We start from the raw sequence: 26290 nt of genomic DNA, 5'->3' as shown, positions 1-26290 counted from the left end.
GTAACATAGAAGAAAAGAGGAAATTATAACCTCCATGAACATCAACCTAGCTGAATGTACTTGTTTTCCTACTAACAACATGTTAAACTATTTTCAACAAAAATGTCCTCCTGTTCTCTCCAAGACAAATCCTGATGTCCAAATAAATACATCTTGACAACTTTTCTGTTTTGATTGAGGTTTCTGTACTTAATGGGAATACTCTTTTAGAGATGCACAACTGTCTATTACTGTCAAAGAAAATGAACTGGAAAGCTTTAACATGTCAAGGAAGAACCAGTTAAAGTTTACAGATAATGTGATACTGGAGGGACAAAGCCGACAGCAAAACCTTCCTTCTACATTGGATTTTTATTTTTTTTTTAAGAAAATGTGAAGATGTAACATCAGACAAGAAACACTTTCTAATTAATAGGAAAACAATGGGGGATGGGCATTATGTAAAATTACATGTCAAAGTAATTGCTACTGATAGCATCAATGAGGATGAATGAATGGTTCCCAAAAGGTCAACTATAATTGCACTTTTTTTTTGAGAGAGAGAGATTTAACAATTTTCTATGAGGCCTTAACCCCATTAGTGCAATTTTTTTCAAGCACTTAGAGACAAAAATATGAAAAATACTGTAATTTACAGTCTTCTAACATGCACAGCAACCTTAAAGGATTAGATGTAACCTACAGTTTATTATGTATATGAAAAGGGAAGAGGATAAGAGATACCATGCTCAAGTGCACTCTAAAATGACCAAATGTGAATAAGAAAAATAAGTTTACTTCAAAGTCTTTCTGCTTTAGTCCAGCTCGTGATCTACTATTACAGTACCACACTTTTTTTTACAAACAGTTCATAAGCTGGATGGATGTAATAAATTGAAAAGTGAAAATATGGCATCATTTGTGGTTATGGGAAAAATTTGCAGATTGTTGGATACAGATAAATAATAAGATTTAAACTGCAAGGTAAATCATATCACAAAGGGAAGGTAGTACAGTTGTGAAGACCATAAATTAGTTTATCACGAGAAAACCACTTGAATTCTAAAAGAAAGAGATAAGCAAAAGTGAAAAACTCACTTTATCAGTAATAACTTTCATATAAAGCTATATATATTGATATATGGAGGTTTTATGTATGTTTCTTAAGAAAAAAAAATTAATTACTTAGCTACTAAACCTTACAAAGTGTCTCAGATGCCCTACCCTTTAGGCAATATAATGATGATTATCTCTACAAAACGTCCGGAATTACTTTGACCCATTCCTGTGCTCATCCTATTCTACCTAAATCGAGATCATTTTAGGGTATTGAAATATACAAAACACCACCTGACAATATTATGGTAAAGGGACTAAATACCTGGTATCCATATTCTGAAGGTTGCTGAAATGTACTTCAATTTCAGAGCTACTCCAATCAAAACAAAAGAACCAATAATAATGTATGGAGTGGAAGAACCCCTATATTTCAAAATATGGAGGACAACAAAAAGCATATTCCCTTGAGTAGTCACTGGATATAGATATACCATCATCATAGGTCAACCTCAATAAATACATCCACATAAAACCTAAGAAATGAAAAATGTAAAGTCTACAATCGCAAAGTAAGTGCTTCCCCTAAAGCAGAATCTCAATATCATATCAAAGTTCAACTAATAATTAAAACATTGCCTGCACTACCTTGATCTGGCTCCTTCAAATCTCTAGCGAGACACACTAAATGATCACAACACACAATGGCCTTCATCTAACACTGCAGTGGTTTCCAAATGTTACTTGCTATTGTAATATGCAAGTGTGACATTACATTTAGTAAGAGATCTTTGGTGCTGAAAGAAAGTTTTATTTGTTTGCAGTTATAGCATACATGCAAAGTCAATCCACAGTAAGCTGCCTTCTTAAATAATATAAGTTAACAGATCAGAAAAAGTATACTTTGTGACTAACAAAACCATTACGTATACTTTTGTGACTTTTTGTAATCTGATTGTGGAGAACCCTTCCCACTGAAAATAGTTATCGTACTATGGACTTAAAAACAATATGTTTAACACATACAGTACAATGTTACATTCTGTTACAATAATACTCACACAATGACTTCATCCCTGTGCCAAATTTTGTTCTGTATTGAAACAAAGAGATTTTCAATGGCAAGATATTATTCTAAGGAAGGTACTGTACTCCACCGCTATTATCACTTATTCTCATTTTACTTTTAAGATTAAAAGTTTACTGGTAATGTCTAAGGAAACAAGGCTTATTACCAACAGTAGTAGCAGAAAATTATATTAACATGCTGCTAAAGAAGAGCATTTCATTTTTCAACAGCATTACGGGTTTTGGTATCACATACAATATGTTTATACATTATAATGTTCTTGTTTTAATAAACTGCTGCAGCTTCTGCAATGACCTGGTTATTTCATTTGGTTCCACGCATTTCATGACAGTCTAATAATCTCTAACACTATACACACCATCTTCATCCCTTCAAACAACTTGTGAAAGAAGACTGCTTAATAACTATCATGGTATCAACAGACTACAGAAAAAATAATAACACAATAAACTATATCACTTGTCAATAAAGCACCACAGAAAACCAATCACAATACAAATTAAATTACCAAAAATTTTGTATAAACTTTCAAACAATAAGGCAAACATAACCAAAATACTGTAAGTACATAATTAGGTAAGGTTATATAATACTAAGCTATTCCATATTCTTCATTTTCACACATTGTGCAACATCACACCATTAAAAACTTTTCAACCTGTGTATATAATTCCACTCTGATTATTTTTCAAACAATGTTATATCGTCTATGGTGAAAAATACTGCATTAAGTTATAACAACATGTGCTTTTTATGAAAAATAATTGAAACGTATCATGAATTCTTTGAGTACTGATTCATTCAGTAAATTCTTTTAACTGTACAGTACTTATATAGAAGCTACACCTGTACAAAATGTTTGTCTCCAATATTAACCTTTACGTATTCACCGATTCTGAAAATTAACAGGATCACTTACAAAAAATCTAGCATGTTAACCTTGCACCTCTTCTAAACAACTGTCAACTTCTGTTATAATGCATTCCCAGTCAAACAAGATCCCAACAAGCCTTACCTAAACCTTACCTATGATAGTATCCTGAACAATCGAGGCATAAGCGTACATCTCTTACCTAACGATGGCATATATCACATGGATAAAACAAACCCTCACATGCAAAAAATCCTCAAATCACAACTAAGCTGAAAAGAAAAATAAGTTTTTCCAAAGCAATTGTTTGCTCTACAACACCACAAACAATTGAGTTACAAAGCAAAATGAAATTTAACCTTTCCTGCACATAATTGTATGATTATTACATTGAGGCTGTGTTACACAGAGATGCTAAAAATCATAGATCAAACATCCCCTCCTATTAAAGGATCTGCATGAAAGTCAAATTTCTTGTAGTTTTCCCGAAAAAACACGATCCTCAGGCTAGATTCAAGACATACTTATCTAAATACTAATAAAAAATTTACTTTATCTCCCAAACAGTCTGACCATCATATTAACGGGCATCAAAACCATAAGAAACAAAACTTTCCTTACAGGGATTTTAGTATGTTTTTTACCATCTACCGAGTTGAGCGATCCAAGTCATACAGCCTCTTCAATCGGGAGAGTTATCTTGTACTATTTTGAGGCTTTTATCCAATTACCATAGGCAGTGGCATCTGTTGAATGTGAAAATTGAATTAATGTGAATGTTAAAATTTAAAAAGAAGAAACATACAGTATATTCTTCACCTTGTGACTAAGGAAGAATTACAATATTAACTTAAAGGGCTGTTCCTAAGAGGTTCATTCTAATATATAAATTTATCCAAATTTATTAAAATCCCAATAAATTACAAGTATTAAAGATGTTAAAAATGTTTTTATTATATCTGTGCACAAGTATCCTAGCTATGTCAGGCACATTCTGTATTTGGTGGGGGGTTTTATTTATTCACTTTCTACTACTATAATTTGATGAATCAGAAAAATCTTTACTTTAAGCACTAGTTTAGCTTCTTTTTTGGTCTTTCCTTTTCTCTCACAGTTATTTTGCTTCTGTAGTGTACTGTACATATAAAATGAACAGTCCTTAAATCTTGCATGATTCCTTCTTACTCAACACAGCTTCAACCTTAGAATATGAATAATTTGTGGTGAAACCATGTGACTTCAACAAGGCATTCTCTCATGGAATGGATAGAAAAGCAAATAAATCATTATATATAATGTGATCACAGTGAAGAATTCACGGTAATTTATGGAATATGTTTGTTATTGTATTAGACAATATAGGCAAGAAAAATTAAGGTTCAGCAGTACTTTTTCATTGAACTTATTCTAGATTTGTGTAATGGCATACTCATGAATAGAGGCATTGCTAGATAATGGGAATTAACCTAAATTGTCTTGCAAGATATGGGTGGCAGCTTACCATATGTAAGGATGAGACTTTGCGCCAGCATAAAAATTATACAGCATTGTACAGTACTGTATAAAACTTTTGCCCCATATACAGTCTCAGCAGGTTGGGTGGGCTGCGCCTACGTATTTTTCTGAATATGCGAACCTCCCTCTGAAGATGATGATATTACTGGAAGAATGAGTAGGCACTGTCAGGCGACATCTGCCAACCCACTCCTCTCTCCCCTGAGAGGTAGAAGTTCCCAGCAGCTGCCAGTCAATTATAGTGGATTATTTACCAAATTTTTAGTCTGCATGGACTCGAGTTTGCTGTTATTTAGCCCTATTTAGTGCTTTTTATTATAAATGAGTCGCACAAGCTCGTCAAATGAGAAAATAAGTCAGATAATCGTTCTGCTTAAGGTGGAAACTGCAACTAAGGATACTGCCGATGCTGTGGGCGTTAGTGAGCCATCTTTGAACTTTTTTTACCCTCCGCTGCACAATTCGCTCACTAAATGCCCACAACATCGACAATATCCTTAGTTACAGTTTCCACCTTAAGCAGAACGATTATCTGACTTATTTTCTCATTGACGAGCTTATTGCGGCTCATTATAAGAAAAAAAGCACTAAATAGGGGCTAAATAACAACAAACTCATGAGTCCATGCAGACGAAAAAATTTGGTAAATAATCCACTATAATTGACTGGCAGCTACTGGGAACTTCTACCCCTCTCAGGGAGAGAGGAGTGGGTTGGCATATGTCGCCTGACAGTGCCTACTCATTCTTCCAGTAATATCACCATCTTCAGAGGGAGGTTTGCATATTCAGAAAACTGCGTAGCCGCCACAAACCAACCCGCCGAGACTGTGCATTACTGTATATTGCACATGTAATCTATAGAGTTTATTTAGGGTGCTGAATTCTGTATCACATGCATAATTTTTTTATAATTATTACAGATGGCAGTCTTGGACTTAACAATTAATCCAAGGGGTCTTAATATATTGCCAGAATTTTTGTCTAATTTTATCACACTTAAATTTATACATATAATATGCATTAGCTTAAACTGGGAAAGAAAGAGAATAGTTACTTAAGAAAATATAGTCGTATAAGTTAGCAAACATAGTCTTGTACGAGTTAGAAAATATAGCCTTATACAAGTTAGAAAATATAGTCTTGTACATTAGAAAATAGTCTTTTGCATGAGTTAGAAATTGCATCAGTTCCCCTAGTGTTTCAGACAATAGGCGTATGGCAGTATCTGGCAACTCTTTGCCTGGCAGTGCAGGCACATGATGTGCCATGGTAACAGAGTAACAGTTTCTGTCACTCAGTTATGGGTTGCCCTGGAGCAAGAGCCTGAGCCAGCACAAGGCTAGCTTGACCTGAAACATACGAAACGAAGAAGTCACTTGCTAATGGATATAATGTGGACAGTCAGGTATCCTGGTAGCCACACAAAAAACATTCCACTTAAAGGCAGTCACAATTATTATCATTCCATTGTTTCTTATTTCTTTTAAGAACTGTGGTTTCAAGTTTTTCTTGTGACATGAACTAAACAATTTTTTTTCTGAAGAGGGTTTTATTTTAGCACTCAAAATCTGTATGCCTATATGCTTTGTGTTTATGGCGTTAGAAAAGTTTTTTATTACACTATTTATCATAATCAAAATATAGGATGCTGTTTGACTAGGCCTACTGATCCTTGCCTGATCTGTGAAAGGCGAGGTATCATATGATATGCATTATAATTTCTATTGTATCATATGCTATGCGTTATGATTTCTGTTAAGCATTTGTGTGTTACTAGATTTTCATAATCAATAATGTAATCTTTTACAGCCGTTATGCAAATATATACAGTAAACTCCCCCGGATTCACGTTCTCACAATTCCCCGACTCAGCAATTCATGGAATTCTCTGTGGAACCTATCTATAAATTATTCGCAGGAAAACTCACCCATTCGCGGATTTTTTCATACAGCAATATAATGTATTTTCATATTTTTGTGACTAAATACTGTACTTTTCCTACATATACATTTTATGATAAAATAATGATTAACAGTACTAATTTTCAAATATATTAAGTTTAATAAGATTAAATAATAACATTAAATAATAATTATGTCAAATATCTTGACACACATACTGACAGCAAGGGTAGAAGATGTTGCCACTCGGTGGTCAAATACCCTATGAAGGATACTGAAAATCTCTCTCTCTCTCTGTAGTTTTATAGATAAACATGACATTACTACCATTCCCAGTCTTTTTCTCAGACTCTTCAGAGCAGGGGGTGCAAGTACCTGTCAATTAACTGGACATATTGACGCAGACCACGAAGGGGAGGTACTGTATGTTGCCCACAGTTGGTCAAGGATACTGAAAAGCTCTCTTTCTCTCTCTCTCTCTCTCTAACTAAGAATAGCTCTCTCTCTCTGTTATCTCTTTGTGTGTGTGTGTGTGTTGTGTATGCATCCTGAGCCAGTAAGCTCAAGGGCTAAGTCATTTACTCCTTGAGATTACGTATGCTCCTCATAGTGAGGTACACCCGAAAAGTAAAAATAATGTATTTCCATATACAGTACTTTATAATTAACATCAATACAGTCGATCCCCGGTATTCGTGGGGGATACGTACCACTAACCCCTGCAAATAGCTAAAATCTGTGAATACTTGACACCCCTCTAAAAATACTTGTAACTGCCTATTCTGATAGATCAAAACACCAAAAAAAACCCTCTAAAAATGCTCATACAGGCAGTCCCCAGTTATCAGCGGGGGTTCCGTTCTGATGGCGTGACGATAACTGAAAATTGCCTTTAACTGAAAATCGGCAACTTCTGGCACTTCTGCCACCGAAAATCATTTCGGTTATCGACGCCTCTGTTAGGTATGTATCGGCGCCAATACCCAATTATCCATGTCCATAAGCGTAAATCACGATTTTCGGCACTAGACAAACGCCGTAAAACCAGATCGCCGATAACCAGGGACTGACAGTACCTGAATATTTTAATAGTTTTATCACACAAAAGTGCATAAGTCATGAAAATACGAAAATACAGTAATTTCTGAATATTTCCTTATTGAAAAATACCGCAAATAAGCAAATTTTCTGAGAATAATGCGTATATATGTTCCACAGAAAAATCTGCTAATAGGTGAAGCCACGAATAGGCAGGGGTACACTGTAATAGTTGGTAGATAATACTGATAGTGAGTACGAAGTCGAATTGAAAAGCAACAATAAAAAATTTCATATAGTAAAAAAAATTAACTACAGTAATAAAATTTCAATAAATGCTTTTGAATATAATTAAAGAACAAGAATATCAAAAGATAAGTCAACGGGTCCTTTTGAACATAAAGAAAAACAATGCTAAATTGTTCATTCCATATATTCAACAAAAGTGGTTACTCTAGTCAGTTTCAGTTCATGAATGCTACTCACATCCTGATATTTAGTGTAACCCCAAAAACAGCAGTAACTCGCATATTGTTGGAAGTCACCATTCATTCTAGGCTTATGTGACTCCCAATAAATCATTCATTTGTAAAAACAATATTCCCAATTTCCTTAACTGATATACCTGAATTCTACTTCATATTTGTGAAAGTATTCTATTTCAATCTGATGTTTTTGATATTAAAAAGACTTAGAAGTTACTGTGCAGGCTTGCCGACCTAACCTCATACATCAGTGCATTTCACCACCCTTCAGTGAAGTGAACTACTGTGCATGTAATATAAGAAAGGAAGTTATAAATATATTTTTATAATTGCATCTTATTTGCTAACTTAAAATACAATTATTCCATTTAAAAGAAAGTTCTTTAAACAGATGATAATCTGATAACATTAGATATGCCAAACTCTACCCTCTTACGTTTTAACATTTTATTTGCGCAAAATAACATTCTCTTAACAGAAAGCTCTTTATACAGATGATACTCTGATAGCTTGGTTGTTAGGACTGTTCATATCTAAACATAATGAAATATTTCATAATGATTCGGACAAAATACTTAAACCTGCATAAAACAAGGAATTTTCTTGCAGTTTGATTTTTAATTTATTCTACTTTTCATATTATAAAAAAAATTTTCATCAAACTAATTAATATGCAGACCATGAAAAAAGAAATATGATCCAAATTATATATTTTGTAAAATAATGCAGTATTATATTTCGTAACTGTAAAAGTTATCAAATTTAATCTTGTACAAGTTATAATTTAGTTGAATAGATTTTTTTACAAAATCTACTTTGACATTCCCAACTTTCCAACTTGTGGACTTTTCCACTTAAATAGTTTATAATTGCAAAAATGCTTATAAAGCAAATGCTTTCATCATGCACCGAACCTTTCTGAGCACTTCAGTGAAAACCCTTTCCACAACTCTTACCTTTAAGAATCCAGCTTTGCAAGCTCTGCTGTATATGCGCCAATACTTTCCATATCATAAAGGACGAAATAGATCTGCTTCAGTGATGATGACATGACGTTGACAAAATAACTGCAGATTGATTTAATTATGGTTTGTGCTGCTTGCTGTTTTGGAAAACCAGCCCTAGGGAAAAAGACATTTGGTAATGCACGAGTGGAAAATGAAAAACAGTTGGAAATTATCAACAATGTTCTAGGAAAAAATTGCATTACTGTACTAAAGTATTCTTAAGAACAATGTATTGGTATGCCCATGCATTTAACCATAAATGAATATCTGAAAAGCCACACTGTTATAGTGTAAACACCAAAAGTGCTAGACAGAATAACAGAAGTCAACAGCCAAAGTAATTATATATGAACCACCAACCATAATTAATAACATTGGACATGAAAAAACACTAAAAAAATTGTGGACTAGCGCAGTTCTTGTGGACTAGCACAGTTCTTCTAAGTACCAAAAACAAAGCCTCACTTAATGTCAGTCGTAAAACAACAAATACACCCTAAATACAAAAGCCACAGCCCATCTGAATAATGCATACCAACACAATCCCCATGTTAAACACATGAGCAATGTAAATATAAGAATAAGTGCACAAATATGCATCAAAATAAAAGTAATTCCATTTTTTTACCATCTTCATTAAACCTCATACAAAAATTTAAATAGCATTTCAAGCTTTTGATCATAGTAACTTGCTTTATAAGTAAACTGCGCTGGCTGTCAAGATTCAGCATAGTGAACACTAATATACACCACCTGAATCAACTTGATTACGGAAGACGGGTTAACTTTCAAATATCAGTCTATACCTAGCTAACCTGTGGACATGGATTCAACCACAGATTACCAATATAAGTAATTAATTTTAGGTTTAATTCTAGAAAAACACTAGCATTTACAGCATGCAAACAATATCTATACCAGCCAATGTCTACAGGAAGAAAATACCCGACTACAATCCATACTTTGCAAGATTGTCAAAATATGAGACATTGCCCTAAAATACCATGTGCCTAAAACACAATAGTTCTGGTATCTTCAATGTCTTATGCTATTACTTTGCAACCATGCCGACACTGGCAAAGGTAAAAAAAACCCACCTCTGTGATTATTTCCTACCACATCTTTAGAATTTTTGGACATACAGTACAGTATTCCCACTGAATGGAGACCTGTCAGTAGGGAATTTGTACTCATTTCCCTGTAACTCCCTAACCATGGAGCTTTACTCTAGGCAGGCCACTATCCCTGGGCTGAAAGGACAACCACAGCCTTTTCAATGGAGTAAAAAAACTGGAGGTAAATGGATGCGATAAAGTACACCTGGAATGATGGAGATAACCTTGGCCACTGACTCATGCTGGGAGTGGAATCCAGACTCAAGGATAAAGCTGCATTGCCCAAAGTGAAAATCTCCACCCTAGTTGCCATCAATCAACTTTCATTGGTTCCCTATGATCTCTGAAAACAAGAATGAGTTGAAAAGTTCTGACACCCTCAAGTTCTTTGTGTCCTAGGTAATTAGGGGACTGGGGATATCCTTTTGCTGCCACATCTCAACTCATCACATCTGTGAGAAGGCAGCAATCCATTCTAATATGAAGAATTGAGACACAGCCAAGCAACAAAGCCAACTTTCAAACCTTGGTGATGTCCACAGCAACTTGGCTCTCTTTCTCTCAACATTGTATTAATGGCTTTTAAAATCCATTCCTGCTTGTTGGAATTCCTGAAGTAAACTCCCCTTTTGTGCTGATCTCAGTCATGGTGAGGAAAAGTGGTGTGTTACAAAAGAAACTGGAGCCTGCTTTGCAATCACCTTAACATACAGACGGCTTACATACTTGTGAGGAATGTCCTTTCAAGTATTTTAAGATAAATTTTCCCTTATTATTAAAGGCTGTTTTAATGTTAAATGACACCAAGAAATGCTCTAATTTACTAAACTAACACCATGACAGTAAACAATGGTCAAAATATAATCATTAACAAGAACCACCACACTGAAGTGTAAGACAATATTGAATGTAAATATCAAGTCAATGAATAAAAGCAAAAATATACAAACAGAAACCATAAACCTGGACAGGAACATACAACACACCCTCACCAACTACCAGCCAGACAACAACCACCAAACAGTGACAAACCCAAGCTCAATGGCCAATCAGTATGAAGCACACAAACAAGTCTTGTCTAACCATCGAGATGGTACACAAATACTATGTCACCACACGAAAGTTAGTTATGAGTATAAACACATACAATAATAGTAAAAACCCATAATATTTGTACTAAAAATATGTTTTAGATACACAGGTAAATATGAACAGTATATGTCAAGTAACAACAGATGTAAATGAAAACCAATTAAAACACTTTACTATACATGAAATTTCAATCAAAATCTGTTCATGAGGAAAAGCTTCATTTACCAAATACTGTATTACTCTACTTACTTGCCACTACCAATGGAAGGCAATGCCAATGACTTCAAATTCCTTGTATCAGCAAGTACAAGGCAGTTCTTGACACAACGTTCTAATTTTTCAAAAGCATCAGTATCACCAGTAGTCGGCCCATTGACGTGAATAACCCATCGGGCTGGAAGCTTGAACCCATTGCAAACAGCAACTGTAATAAATAATAATTATATTGAATCAAAATGGTCTAAATTCATTTTGATGAAAGGCATCATTTCTGAAAGTTTAGCACCATTGTTGAAGGATAACATTTTAAAATTCAGCTCAAGCTGAGCCTTTGAATCTGTATATGTAAAGACCTTCAAATTATTAATATAATATCCTGCATTAGCAGAATATTAATTTTTATTTATGACATTTTGATGTCATTTACTGAGGATTTTAAACCATCTATGTAAGTCTCACAAAGGATGAATCCATAAAGATGGCCAAAAATTGCAAACTGATTCCAAGGTATATGTCCTCCACGATAACAATGACAAATGAGTTGTTCTGCAAATATACAATTTATCTTGTTTCACAAAATTTAACTACGCTCATAATTATCAAAGAGTACTGTTTAATTAACCATATGCATAAAAAGAGAATTTCAAACCATATTCATGCAGCTTCTTGAAATGTTAACGATGTATAAGCAAGGCGGAATTAAAATACTGCTGACATATCAAGATAGGTAATATTTAAAATAAAAACTTACCATCACAAGACTGTAAAGCTCCACTACCATTGGCCAAGTCTCGCACTTCCTGTACAAACTCCTTTCCTCCTGCTTTGCTTAAAGCCTGACCTACTTCACCAAGGAAGTCCAGGTTAGAATTGGTCGGATGAACAACTGCATCAGCTGTAACAGTTGATATATCAGATTGGATCACGGTCAGCTGCAACATAAAAAAAATCAAATTAATAACTTACAAATATTTTCATGAAGTATGCAAAAACTCACAAATTTTCTTTTCTGGCACTCTCTGTACATTTACTTTTTAGATGCATTTTAAAGATAAGTATGTATCAGTTAAGTACGACACCAAAAATTAATACATAAAGCAGTCAATGAAATCATGAATGCATGTGACCAGGTAGCTGGTTAAAGCTACCTAAAGGACTCTACCTTCTCATCATATCTTGTCAGCTTCTTAAATACATCTTATACACTACTGCTGTCATATTTGTGCATTACTGTCCATAATTCATTTGCAAAACTGATTTTTTACATTTTATAACTCACACCTCCAAGCCATTCTTTCATTAATGCAAATTAACCTACGTCGAGCATGATGTACATTGGGAAATTCTTTATTTCTTATTATGTTTTGATTCACTGTAGTTGAGAATAAACAAAGATTTCTTCTTCGTCAACAATGAAGAACCAAATACAAATATAAGTTTTTACCTTTATGGCATTCACAACATGAGATTAAGTTAATTCTGACAAGATTAGGAATTGCTCTGATGATCTCCAATAATCACACTTGGAAAATAACATGTATTTTATGAGGTGCCACAAAAACAGTGATATGCTGGTACAAGAGATGAGGCATAGCCCTGAACATCATTTACATTACTTACACATGTCATCTGGTTAATGCTGAGCAAGTTGTCAGGCTGCATCAAGCAACCATAGTGAGGATCTCTGCAGCCCTCTGATCTCTTTCAATATCATATGAATCTTCTGAGTCACTTCTTAAGACCATACGACAATTTAATAGCTTGCAAGTTGTCGAGTGAAAATTAGGTAAATGTGACAACTAGATTGACAGAGAGACATAAGGATAATCTCCTTTCACACACACATCTACCTTTGCACCAAATTTGAATGATGTCCCTTAATGTAAGAGTTGTTATGCTTAAAAGTATTTGTGATAGACACACTGACAGTGACTTATAGGGGCAGCTGCAATGACATGGCAACTTTGACAGACACGGACACACAAACAGAGGCAAAATCAATAATTCCAACTTTGTTGGTAGGCGATTAATAATTAATGCTTTACCAATTAGTAAAAGACAATTTGCTGTAAGACTCCTTTCTGAAATTAGTTGATGGTAATTGCTTCAGAAATAAAATACTGTATACATTAAAATGCAAACCTTTTGGCCAAGAAAAAGCTTCTTTTCTGAGAGGACAGTGAAGGATCCTGGTGGCGGTAGTATAGTGCCCATGTCCTTTCCTTTTGCTCTTAATTTCAGTGGCGATGCTGATCCTATGGAGAATAACAATGAAAACATGATAATGTACAATATTACAAAGTTTTACAGATATCCCGAGTTAAAAATATTAAATTATAATGTCTAAAGCACAAGTAACATTATTTTTAGACCAAAAATATTATCCATATTTTCATAATTCTGATAAAACTGAAAGGAAGGGTTTGTTGCCACTAGCTTCAATTATTTTTTCTTTTTTTGCTTCACTTGTCTGCCAATTGAATTGAATACTATATAGAATTTTGGCCAAAGGCCAAGCACTGGGACCTATGAGGTCATTCAACGCTGAAACGGAAACTGACAGTGCACTTGATGGGGACTTGTCTACCAAGATCAGTTCTTTCAACTAGATATAGGAAATGCTAATACAGTACTACACTTAAATTCAGTAATCTGAGTATTTTTTTAACAATATCAATCATTTTATAAATAGTGCGCACATTTCCTGATACTCTTCATTTTCAAATACTTATTTGCAAACCTGTGAATACAAAAGTTCCACTATGGAGTACCCCTAGAATTATATGAATGGTATCAAGAACTTTATGTACATCTCTGTTTGGGGAAAAGCAGGAACAAAAATTCAAATAAAAATATCAAACTGACCAAAAAAAAACTGCACTTCAACTGTCATTTTTACAAGTAGAAGAAAGAAGCATACAAAAATTTAAGACAGACTAACCTGCGGGTACATTAGCAGCTGCATTTGGTGTCTTATTTGGTGTATTGGTTGAATTCGGTATGGATGTGTCGGTGGCATCTGGTGCTGCTGTGTCTCCAGTGTTATCACTTATTTTTGTAGCTGGAAGCTGAAAGATCAAAACTGACAATGAAACAATAGAATCAAATGGATAGGATAACCCTTGATGAATTTAAAAGTAATTTACCAGATTAGCATGTATTACAATTATTCCCCCACTATCCTCTTTAATTCCTTTACAATAAAAAAATATAATACTGAGATGCAAATGAACCCTTTTAATATATAATATAAATGCTGACTTCAGAAGGTGGTCTATAACAAGGTAAACATTCTATGTTCACATGAATTAAATATTCAGAATAAAAAATAGGTCTTCAATGGACCAAATGAAAACATACTATCCATAAAACTCTGAACTATCTACACTGGAGTATCCAACCTCACCCAAAATTATAAACACTTGTCTGCCAATTGACACAACTTATCACAAAATCCTATTGCATCTCATACCAGAACTGGTAACTCTACTACAGTTATTCATTCTGAACAGTTCTGAAACTCATACAGGATGAACAGGACTATGTTTCACAAAAATGCAGTGAATTGCCCACTGATGCCCAATTTGAAACCACTTTGTTTTGGGAAAAGACAGATTAATGCTACTGTTTGTCCTAGCACCATCATGTTTATGATCAGGGCAGCGTAATCCCTCATCACTGAAGGGAATGGATAAATTCCAACTGCCAGTCTTTTGGATGCAAAAGATGGTATACTAAGGAAGGATACAGTGTTCGTGCACCTTCTAGGGTAGCTTCAGCAAACAGCTTCACAGACTGACTTTTCTCTCTACCTTACAGTAAACACATTAATGCCCCAATGGTAGGGAATCTCAACACGAATCCACCATACATAGGAAACCTAACAATTAGATATTTTGTTGCAGTCTTCACTTCCTTCAACTTCATGCTGGCACTTTTAACAGCACCAAGAAATTCAACTTTCTTTTTTTTACAATTGTCGCACTAAATGAAAAGATTTGTGAAACCACTGATCACTGCATGAGATGGTCAGGTGAGAGAGGCTGGGAGCTGAGACAAAATCCTGGCACCCCCTAAAATATCTGGAGATCAGGTTCTTTAGTTAACTAACTTTAAAAACTTCCTGTTTTTTTAATAAGTTGTTTAAATATTTAACTAACTTTAAAAAGTTCCTGTTTTTTTAATAATTTGTTTAAATATTTATGTCGAGGATGAAAAAATAATAATTCTGGTTGTCTACATTTCCAACCATATATGAATAGTCTTCATCTTTTGTACAAGCTTGAAATTCTACATTTTTATAATAAAAGCATGAGTACAATGGCACTAAATAAAACTCTTTCTAGGGACAACATTCTAGCCTATGAGTCTCTTCTGCAGGCAAGCATGGATGGGTGCAAAACTCAGGAAAAAAAATTGCACTTAATTATTGATGAGAAATCCACCAATAATGATAGTGAAATCAAAACCTACAATATTCAAGTGACAAATATATTCAAAATGCCAATTTCAACTAGAAAAAACTCATGTACAGTAATGGATATGCAAACACATCAGGTTTCCAAATACGTGTTCGTCAGTCTTTTAGAATGGTTTAGAAACTGCATTTCTAAGATGAAAATTTGTGGTGGCTTGCAATTAAAAGCATGCAAAACAAAACATTATGAATATTAATAATGGGAATCTCTCATTACAATAATTATAAAAAACTGAACCTAAGCTCCAACTAAAGGCTTCATAATGCCATCAATTTTCAATTATCGTAACATAATACGCATGAACATCAAGTATCGTAACAACGAACAAACTTTTGCACATAAAACAGACCAAAAAACAACAAAAAATTCTCAAGTAGGAACTTCATTGGTTTTTGACTGGACATAACACAATCAAACCATCAGACAACAATCATGAACAAGGCAAATCTCTATACTGCCAAATAAAAATGTATAAGTTCTTATACTGACCTTTTTATGTGCTGGTGGTTTGGTTGCAATAGGTTTTTTATAAGGTACAGCAACAGGAGTGTTGCCTCCGGTAACAAATTTGCCACCTTTCTTTTTGGCCAATAATTCTGGATGTATCTTTGGTAAAACACCTCCTGATGCAATGGTGACATTACGTAAAAGCTGTTGACAAAATTATCTTCATTAATAGGCAAAAAATAAAGAGCATAGCAATTGAAATTGTTTTCAAAATTTTCAAGTCTGGAATGTTTATTTCTCAAAACACTTTTCATACAAAATTTTTTCATACAATCACGGTAATCATACAATGTACATAATACAGGTATTTATATAGTAAAATGTTCCTAGGTTCGTCATTCTTTTGTCTGTCACACAAAAAGTTGTCCAGTGCACAGGTTAGTTATAAATGACATCAGAAAAGGAATCTCAAGATATATAAAAAATAATAAAAAAAAAAAGGAGGAGAATTAGAAAAAAACAATCAGCTTATATTTTCTTATCAATTTAAAACAGAATGTAAAAAGTTATTACCTTCTGCTAGAATATCCTTTTTGATTTATTTTGAATCATTTTTTTCAAACCATCTGGGACAGTCAATTTGTTTGATTTTAAAGGATCTTTCACAAGTTATTGGGTTTGTGTGCATTTGATAAAGTCTGGAGTGTCAGAGTCTTGTTAAACAGATTCTTTGCTTTTGGGTAGAAGGGCCATTTTTATGAAATTTGTTTAGTTTGTTTTGTTTTACTCAGGATCATGTCCAGCTCACTTTCCTTTAAAACTGTAATCAACCCTTTTAATGAATCATTTTTTCAAACCAAGCATTTTATTTTAAGGACTGCATTTGATAAATTCACAGTAAACAGCAAGGGATCATGAAATTTTAAGTAATTTTTTGTTTTACTGATCATGTTCCTCCTGCCCCAAAAATGGGTGCTGGGATCATCGTCACTCCCAACACCAGAACTATGTACCTCGATCTTAAGCGATTCGAGTTGCACGAATTTACAGACGGGCAAACTTTTCATTGGAACCAATCCAACTGGCATACAGGATTTTTTCACAAATGTTTATGCTTAATTTTTGAAGTAATTTGTAAGTTTTTATTCTTTTATGTGTAAAATCTATATGGAAAATGTATTATCTTTATTTTTGTACATGCATAAATACGATACACAGGTAATTACAGCATGTACAGTTAGTGTACAGTACTTTTACAAGATGTGATACCCATTAGCAAAGTTACTGCACTTTTCAAAGATGATACCCCTGCAGAAAGTGTTTGTTTAATTTTTTAAGTAATTTATAAGTTTTCATGCTCTTAAGTGTAAAATCGGTATGGAAAATTTGTATTATTTATATTTTTGTACATAAATGATGAAAAGGCAGTACAGTTACTGTATTATGTCCAATCGCAAAGTCTTTGTTACTAGGACCACGCATGACCTCAAGATGAGGTTGTTCAGTTGCCCTGGTCTGATAAAATGAATTCACTAATGCACTAAAACATATCAGACAAATTACTAATGAATTCGTTAATGTACTAAAACATATCAGAGAAATAGCTAAGAGTTGTATTAGTGTTCTGTGAAAATTACTTTGTTAAGCTCGGAGAAAAGTGCTGGTGCAATCGGTATTACATGTAATTATATCATGTACAGTTAGTGTACTTTTACAAGATGTGATACCCATTCACAAAATCACTGCACTTTTCAAAGACATGATACCCCTGCAGAAAGTGCTTGTTTAATTTTTGAAGTATTTTATAAGTTTTCATGCTTTTAAGCGTAAAATCAATATGGAAAATTTGTATTACAGTCCAATACTTTTAATCCAATACTTTTAATGCGCATGTGTGTGTCTCTCTCTCTCTCTCTCTCTCTCTCTCTCTCTCTCTCTCTCTCTCTCTCTCTCTTATTTTTACAACTTATTATTTCTCTGTACATTCTTACCTTTACAGTTCGTAATTTTGAATTAATTGAATTTTATCTTTACCCTCTACGAACATTATGTAGGTTTTCTTTATTTTATTGAATTGTGTACCTTCGTTATGACTCAGTTTATCTAGTGATGCAAAGAAAAAATCTTTTACTCTGAGTGAAAAAGAAAATGGCATCCCATGAATTAGGGTTAACGTAAACGCCGCTTAGTGTGGCAAATACAGTACCCATTATGATACTGTACTCTATTTTTACGTTAACCATTTATTTCTTTTTTAAGGGTAATGTATTAAGCTAACTTTTAAATGAAATGACAGTAACTTTAATTTCATTTAAAAGTTAGCTTAATACCTCGGGAGCAAGATTAGAGTCGTATTTAGTGTTTATACTCTAGAAATAAGCATTTATTAGTATTTTTAGTGGCTGTACCAAACTTATGTGAATCCTTGCCTTGCGCAAGGGGATCTGGAACCTAACCTCACACAAGTTCAAGGTATTACTGTATGAGGAAACGTCTTAGCCTTCTTGTGGAGAACAGCCTTTTATACCTTCTTCCTGCACTTCTGCCAAGCCAAAGACAAGGCAAACGAGGAAGGTGAGGAAGAAATGAGAACAAGGCAAAGGCAGACATCCCTGAAAAGATAAGAGCAAGAGCTACAAGAGCAGCATGAACACCAGAATCAAAAACTGTAGTTCATTTAGGCTTAAAGAGCAAAGCCAGGGCTTAGTTATGGGATCCACTGAGCCTGATGGGCATTAAACGTTTGACAAAAACTAAATGTACTACCAAGAAGGGAGAGAGTGAGGGAACAATCTCCTGGAATGCTAAAAGAAGGCCACATCACTCTCAGCAGCTCCTTGATCTTCTGGGAATGACTCAGAGTAGAAGTTCCAGAGAGACTAAAGCAAAAGCAGTGGGGATGGCAAGAACTGACATCACACCAGCAACAGGACTGTGCTCAAGGACAGCCAGTTGACCACTGTCTGGTCTGCATGTATCCTCCTTCGACCATACAAGGACAAAAAGGAAGGACACCGTCCCAGTATAAGAAGTGGGGGTCAAGTAGGAATAGAAGAAACAACCAAAACTGTAGTTCACTTAGGCTTAAAGGATGATGCCATGCCTAAAGTAATGGGATCCACTAAGACTGATGTGGGAGTGAAACTTTTGGGAGAAGCCAAATGTAACTGAAAGGCACAGAGAGAATGGTCTCATGGAATGCAGTGAGAAGGCCACAACACCTGCAGCAGCTCCTTGATCTTTTGAGAATGTCTCAGCATGGAGGTTGCAGAGGAACTGAGGACGAAGTTGTTGATGGCAAGAACTGTCATTGCAGCAGCAAGAGCACTGTGTGGAGGAAATGCCTCTCTTATTAAGTTTCAATGACAGACTGCAGTTCATGATGAGGAATACTCCTACATAAAAGGCTCTAGTTTGTATTCCTGTAGGAACAAGTAAATACCTCCTCTGCATAATGTGACTAAAATGAAGTAAAAGTATATTTCATTTCACAACATGCACAATATGTTCATACTGTATTGCACACTATAATGACAATAATATCTAATCCGCATACCTGGTGAAGTTCTTCATCGTTTGCTATAGCAAGAAGAATGTGTCTGGGTGTTATGCGGGTTTTCCTGTTATCACGTGCAGCATTTCCTGCTAGTTCAAGAACTTCAGCTGAAAAGATGGAAAGACAACTCAAACAAAGAGTACTAAAATATGTATCAAATAAAATAAAAAATAAAAAAAGGAAACACCTGCGAAAAATTCGACAACACCTAGAGGGACATAACATATTTCAAATTAAATATAAGAAAATGAGCAGTACAAGGATCAGTTTAATGACAACCTATAAATCAAGACAAACCTTCAATACTAAGTGGAGTGTACAATTTAAACACAGTATTCCTATTCAGCAACAAATTTAAATAGATTAACCATATTCAGTAACAAATTTAAATAGATTAACCAAACATATTTACTTTGAACCAAGACCACACAAAAAGATTTGCCAAATCACCGAAAACATTTTAGTGAACTTTTTAAGGGCAACAACCCTCAATCTGTCAGAATACCTTGAAAATGTGTTGAAATAACATGAAAGTGCTTGGTACTCCTTTCTTTTATTCTTCCTGTGGCCTTTACTGAATATATTGTCACACTCCATTTAGTGACATGTAAGCACCCAGTACACTAAATAATACTCTAAATGGTTGAACATGGTACAGACAAAAGGTTACAACCTGAAAATGAGCACAACAATTGAAGGAAACATTGTAACGTCTATTCTATATTCAAAAGAATAAAAGGCCTCTGGTACTGGGCATAAAGACATCAGCATCACAGAACATGGATGCAGATGCTGGAGCACAGTACTAACTTGAACAGCGCATACTCAAGGTAATAGTAAATATTCCCTACTGAAATAAAGGTCATGGAAGAGGCATGTGAAAAAATATTTTATCTAAATCATAGCTGACATTGTTGGTACAAGTAAAACCATCAATTTGAGAAATTTCACCAACAGACTGAGGTTCATAGATGCTACCAGCACTCAGAAAAGAGCAAAATATTCTACAAAGGATAGAACAAAATATATGAGAATGGGGCGTTATGAAGCCTCAAAAACAATACCTACCTTTCTGTAACATGTTATACATTTCCAAATGTTAAAGGAAATATACTTTGAGTTACAATTAACACGCATTACAGGTATCATTAAATATTATTATTAACAACCAGAACAAGGAAGCACATTGAATGGGAGTAACGTCAGAGTGAGGTGTGTTTTGGCTAATCTATATAGCCTTGGTTTTGTAAGAGTTAAGCCCAATAACCTATTCTTTATCTCTGGTAAATACTAACTGCCTATTCATTTAGTAATCATCTGCATCATGTTATTTTTATGACCAACAATTATGTTGTTTAAAATATAAAATTTTAAAAGGAATTTGTACAGTATCCAAACCAGAGCTTCTTCGTTTAACGTGCTTTTTCCCATTTTTCATATGGGGTAACCCGTGTGCCTCTTTGAAGGACTTTGATTTGGTGTTGGGTTAGGCCATAGCCTCAATCGGCTGCCCTGCCTGACATCGCTAGACCCAGTAGCATGTGTATATGTATCGTGTTTAATCCCAGCTCCTTTCTCCCAGCATAAGAGAGACGTGAGCGATTTAGGCCGAAAGTTAAGGCGTAAGTATCTTGTTATGATTTTTAGAAGATGTTGGAGTGGCTGTTTGTGTGTGTATTAGTCTGTAACACCCATTTGCTTTCAGCAAACCTATCCATTGATTACATACATAATCCCAGGGTGTCTACACGGATAGCAAAGTGTCCGCCATCAGACCAGCCGGCTGCGGATCTGAACCCGCAACACAGACTTCTTATGAAGTCCGAGTCTGCTGCTCTACCGACCGAGCCATCAAGGCTCCAGTATCCAAACCAGAGCGTTATATGAAAACATATTCCTCACCTTTGGATGGAAACAACCAATAAGGCTCAGTAGCAAGGTGGTAAATTAATGGTAGGTGGCTGAATAGGGGGGTGTTCCCAACTTGTCTCCTATACACTAGCAATTATTTTCTTCAGCACAGTTCAGCTGAGGTGGAATCATGATATAAACCAGAGCCATGATACATCATGGCTCTGGTTTGTATACCTTGGAAAAATACAAATTTATTATAAAATTTTATATATACTGGTTCCCTGCAGAAATACAAACCATTGCATTTAATGTAGAAGCCCACTCCTTGTGTGGAATGGTCTCTTAACTTACTGGCAAGCTGAATCTTGACCTACAAATGCCATGTTCCCATTCATAATAATGAGTGGGTGACTTATAACCTCTTAAATAATTTGGCAAAAGGATACAAGACCGATAGACCCCAGGGCTAGAGTGAGATGTGTCTGTAATCTTGCTCTAGGAAAACTTAAGAGAACCAAGCACTGAATGAAAAGAATGGGGAGCATGAGTCATAAGGCATAACGTCTGGGTCAGCCCCTCCCTCCCCGTCCAGCACATGTTTGGCCTGGCTGCTGACTTGTAGACCATGGAAAAAAGGAAAAAGAGAGGGAGAAAAGCAAGTTGCTCACCTTACAACCTCCAGCTTTATGCCCTCAGAGTTCTTTAGGTGAAAGACTTTTTTGTCAGAGAGGAGCTTAGAGAGAGAATGCAACCTGACAGGCAGAAACCACACTTCCTAAGGAAAGAGTTCTGGGACTTGTGGGCAATGTCACCATGGTAAACTGAAGGAAAGGTACTCTGGTGCTGTCAGGTAACTGTCTTCATTACTCGTACAAATGAAAAGTTTTTCTGATACGTAGATTAGGGGTTGGCCAATACCACTGGCTTTATAAGCCTTGCATGAACCAGATAATCATCCTCCTCACAGGATGAACTGCGGGTCTGCTAGGTGGCTCCATAAAGCCAAAAGGACAGGGTGTTCTTGGACACCTTGTGCTGTCAGTACTACAATAAAACATCAGCAATATGCTCTAAGAGGTCAGGTTCTCCTTAGATACTGCTGCAAGGCTTGCACTGGAATAATAAGCATCTCAACCAGCTCCCCACTAATCAAGTCCTGGAGGGAGGAACTGAAAAAATCTCAGTCCTTCATCATAGTCTAACAGGACTTGAATTTTCACTATAAACTCAGGAACAAGTACAAGAGGGATTCCCATCCCTCCAAGTGCTGAACAAGATAAGAAAGGCTGTGCAGCTCACCAACATATTTCAGTAAGGCTTTAAAAGCTAGCAAAAAATAAGTCTTTGAAAGTGATATCTCAATCTGAAGCCTCTACTCTGAAGGCTGTTCACAGCTCCAAAGTACCTACATGCAAGAACAACTCTACCAAGGAAGGCATGGCTCAAGGAAGGCATGGCTCAAGAAAGAGTGATAGGATTCACCACAGGTAGAGATAGGAGCTTGTCTCTCCATAGGTGAATAAGTCAGTCTGTAATCTGATGAAAAGTACCGGTGACTGCAAGGAGATAATTACTAAGTGCCACAAAAGCTCAAGGGGTCATGTTGGTACAACATGAGCTCGTGCAATTTTTTCTGCCTATTGTTTCTTTCATGTTGATCAAAACTCTCAATATCTCTTATTCTCTTACATAAGTACATTTCCAAATTCCTCCCAATTTTTCTTCCTTGCTGGTGTTCCATAAGACACTGGTTATCATACCAACAACATACTGTACAAGAAAACTAAATAAATCTTTAAAACTTACAATCAGTCTTTTACAACTTAACAAGCAAATAGGGATTACTTCACGTATGCTACCATTAACACTAGGTTTAATGATCAAGAATAAAACCTACACTGCATGTGAAAACCACTGCTGTTATTGCAAAAATAAGTACTTCAATAAATTTGGGCAACAGTTTCTCATTGGTATGATTTCCAAAAATGCAAAGTAATTATGATAAGACTCCTTTACTGTATTCACTTTTCTTACTAACATCCAAAGAATATGACTAATTTCAACCAAACTTTCATAGCATAAGATAGCTGGCCTACAGAGTCACAGTAAGCAATTTTTAAAGTAGGATAGGCACGTTAAAGAGACCCTTGGTCAGGCAGAGCACAGCATTCTAGCTTAGGTTATGTTAGGATGCATTCTCAGATTTCACACCATGATTTACAGACTCTAGGCCAAGTTAGGCTGAGGAAGGGGTAAGGCCCACACCTTAGGTTAGGTTAGGATGCATTCTTGAAGTTCAAACTATAATTTAAGGCACTCAGAAATTAGGTTGGGAGCTAACTAGACCAGGCAGGAACCAAACATCAGATTTTGTTGGGATGCATCCCTGTAATTCTTGAACAGTCTTCAAGCTTTATATTTACATGTTTTTATACTGTTACTTACTAAACACAAACTAAATCTTCTTTCCCAGTTTAGCTTGTGTTAAAAATTTTTTACTTAACTGTTTTTGTAATTCACCTGTTTTTCATTTTCCCCTTTCCAAAAAACCAAGTCCACCATACTTGTTAAGATAAAATGGAAAAGCAAATACAAAACAACGGGGTTTACACCAAAAATAAAGATAAAATATGCATAGGCCTAAATGTTTGGTTCATACACTAGATAGAAATCAGTATATATTCAATTTTTCTTCCTGAGTCTGGTCTCTAAAGAGCATTTTATCCAATATGCCTCCCCTAGGAACACTAACTGACCTTGTGCCAGCATAGTTTAAAAATCTAACTTTCAAGTTTAATGTTTAACAACAAGTACTTGATACTGAAAACTTTCAGGTAATGATCCTTTGCTTCTTCAAATATGTCACTATATTAATTCAAGGTAGCAGAGATGGTAGTTGGGTTCTTGTAATTCTGAATTGACCTGACTCCAAAATTTTCATTTGCTTAACTTTTTTGTCATTTCATTAACAACATAATGCTGACGTTTGTTTCCAAATATAAGGATGTAAGGGAGTCCAGTTATATCAATTTTGGAGAACAAACAAGCACACTGAGTACTGTTCTCAAGAACACTAATAACAGCAACATGACCAGCACCAGAGAACATCAATGCATGTACAAATTCCTCCCTTTCACATGCAAATGCAAGGTATTTACAGTGTATTTTTTTCATCAGTATGTAAAAACATAGTAGCAACAATGCAATTTCAATCACTTATGAGTCCCTTCAAACATGTCCAGAATGACAGAGGCAACAAAATGATTATTTGATATTTTGGTTGGACAACTTTGATAGGGATATGCCACTACCCTCAGAGTAGTAAAAATAATAAATAACAGAGTGGACCATCAATGACTACCAAGATAAGTTTGCACAAAGGCTAGGCTAGTTTGTGCTTGACTACATCAGGATAAAATGCCACTCAGTAACTTCTTTGCAAATTCACTATTCCTTTCTTAATGCAAAAGAAGTTAGTCTACTCATCACTGATAATTAACCTAGTTTAGCTGTATATACAAGGATAGGGAAAATGAAGGCCTACTGTAAGCTAGCAAGAAAACAGTGCTTAACAATAAAAGGCCACTCAAGGCCATGAATTCACATGGACCCATAATACTTATATATACAAGCTCTAACCATCAGAAAAAAAACAGGCTCTTAATGGTATGCTTGATACCAGTATTTTGCTGCCACTTTCGATGAAAGGGCAATATTACGCCGATCGAGCACTGGCTAATGTTTAATTAGGTTAGGTGATGGTGAGTCGGTGACTGGGTTATTAGCATACAACTTGGTAGAAATGTCATCATTCAAAAAACGTAAATATTATGTAAATGAAATTTTACGAAACTCAATGAGCTAGGTGTCATAGTTTAAAGCCTATTGATAAGCTTATTCATCAAGTGACCTTTGCCGATTCTCTTGTGCTCACGGGTGTTTAGAAAATTGACTTCGCATGTGTTGGTGTATTTTTGAAAGCTATTTTTCTTTATGGAAATACGTAAATGATAATGGCACGGTGAGAACTGACAATAAACTACGGCAATAAGCCCATACAGTCATGCATAATCTACAAATTCTGTCCCGACCTGTAAGGTATTCGATGACAGCGGCGGCATAGACAGGCGCCCCAACTCCTATCCTCAGTTTGCGAGTCCCTGGTCCTGCCTTTAGGTAACGGTGGAGACGCCCTACGGGGAACAAGACATTGGCTCTTTGACTCTTGCTAATATTCTTCTGTCTCTTCTTGGCTATGCCTCTGGCTGACATGGTCCCTAGGACTCTTGTAACTTAGTCTAAATTCAACAGAATGTAATCGATATTAGCCACTACGCTGAACGCCTTCTCTGGCCAATAGACGACGGGAGAAATGAAGGCTAAACTAAACCGCCGGTGTCAGGAAACGTTTACTGTTTAGATCGAAGCCTATTTCCCGATCCCTTTCCGAGGGAAATTAGGATCTGCTGCTTCTTTTTCTTCTCATTTCAATTTGTTTCGAACGCTTATACTGGAGCAGACGCCTCACAATACTTGGTGATCAAAAGTGGTGCAACGCGGATCCTTCAAAAAGAATGCTCGACT

The 26290-nt window shown here is 35.4% G+C and overlaps 1 protein-coding gene across 1 annotated transcript; it reads right to left on the bottom strand.

Moving 5' to 3' along the window:
- Positions 1–348: 348 nt before the first annotated feature.
- On the bottom strand, positions 349–26290 carry LOC136835163 (core histone macro-H2A.1-like). The gene is made up of 9 exons (XM_067098411.1): positions 25798–26290; positions 19853–19959; positions 16339–16500; positions 14313–14439; positions 13514–13626; positions 12123–12303; positions 11402–11576; positions 8895–9059; positions 349–3742 (listed from the first exon to the last, which is right to left on the bottom strand). Exons 1-8 carry the CDS (start codon positions 25976–25978, stop codon positions 8897–8899), a joined length of 1209 nt encoding a protein of 402 aa, XP_066954512.1. The 5' UTR covers positions 25979–26290; the 3' UTR covers positions 349–3742; positions 8895–8896.

The sequence above is a fragment of the Macrobrachium rosenbergii genome, chromosome 1 (genome assembly GCF_040412425.1).
Source record: "Macrobrachium rosenbergii isolate ZJJX-2024 chromosome 1, ASM4041242v1, whole genome shotgun sequence".
Taxonomy (NCBI): domain Eukaryota; kingdom Metazoa; phylum Arthropoda; class Malacostraca; order Decapoda; family Palaemonidae; genus Macrobrachium; species Macrobrachium rosenbergii.
Note: the sequence above shows the minus strand (reverse complement) of the source record. Positions and strands in the feature narration are given on the sequence as shown.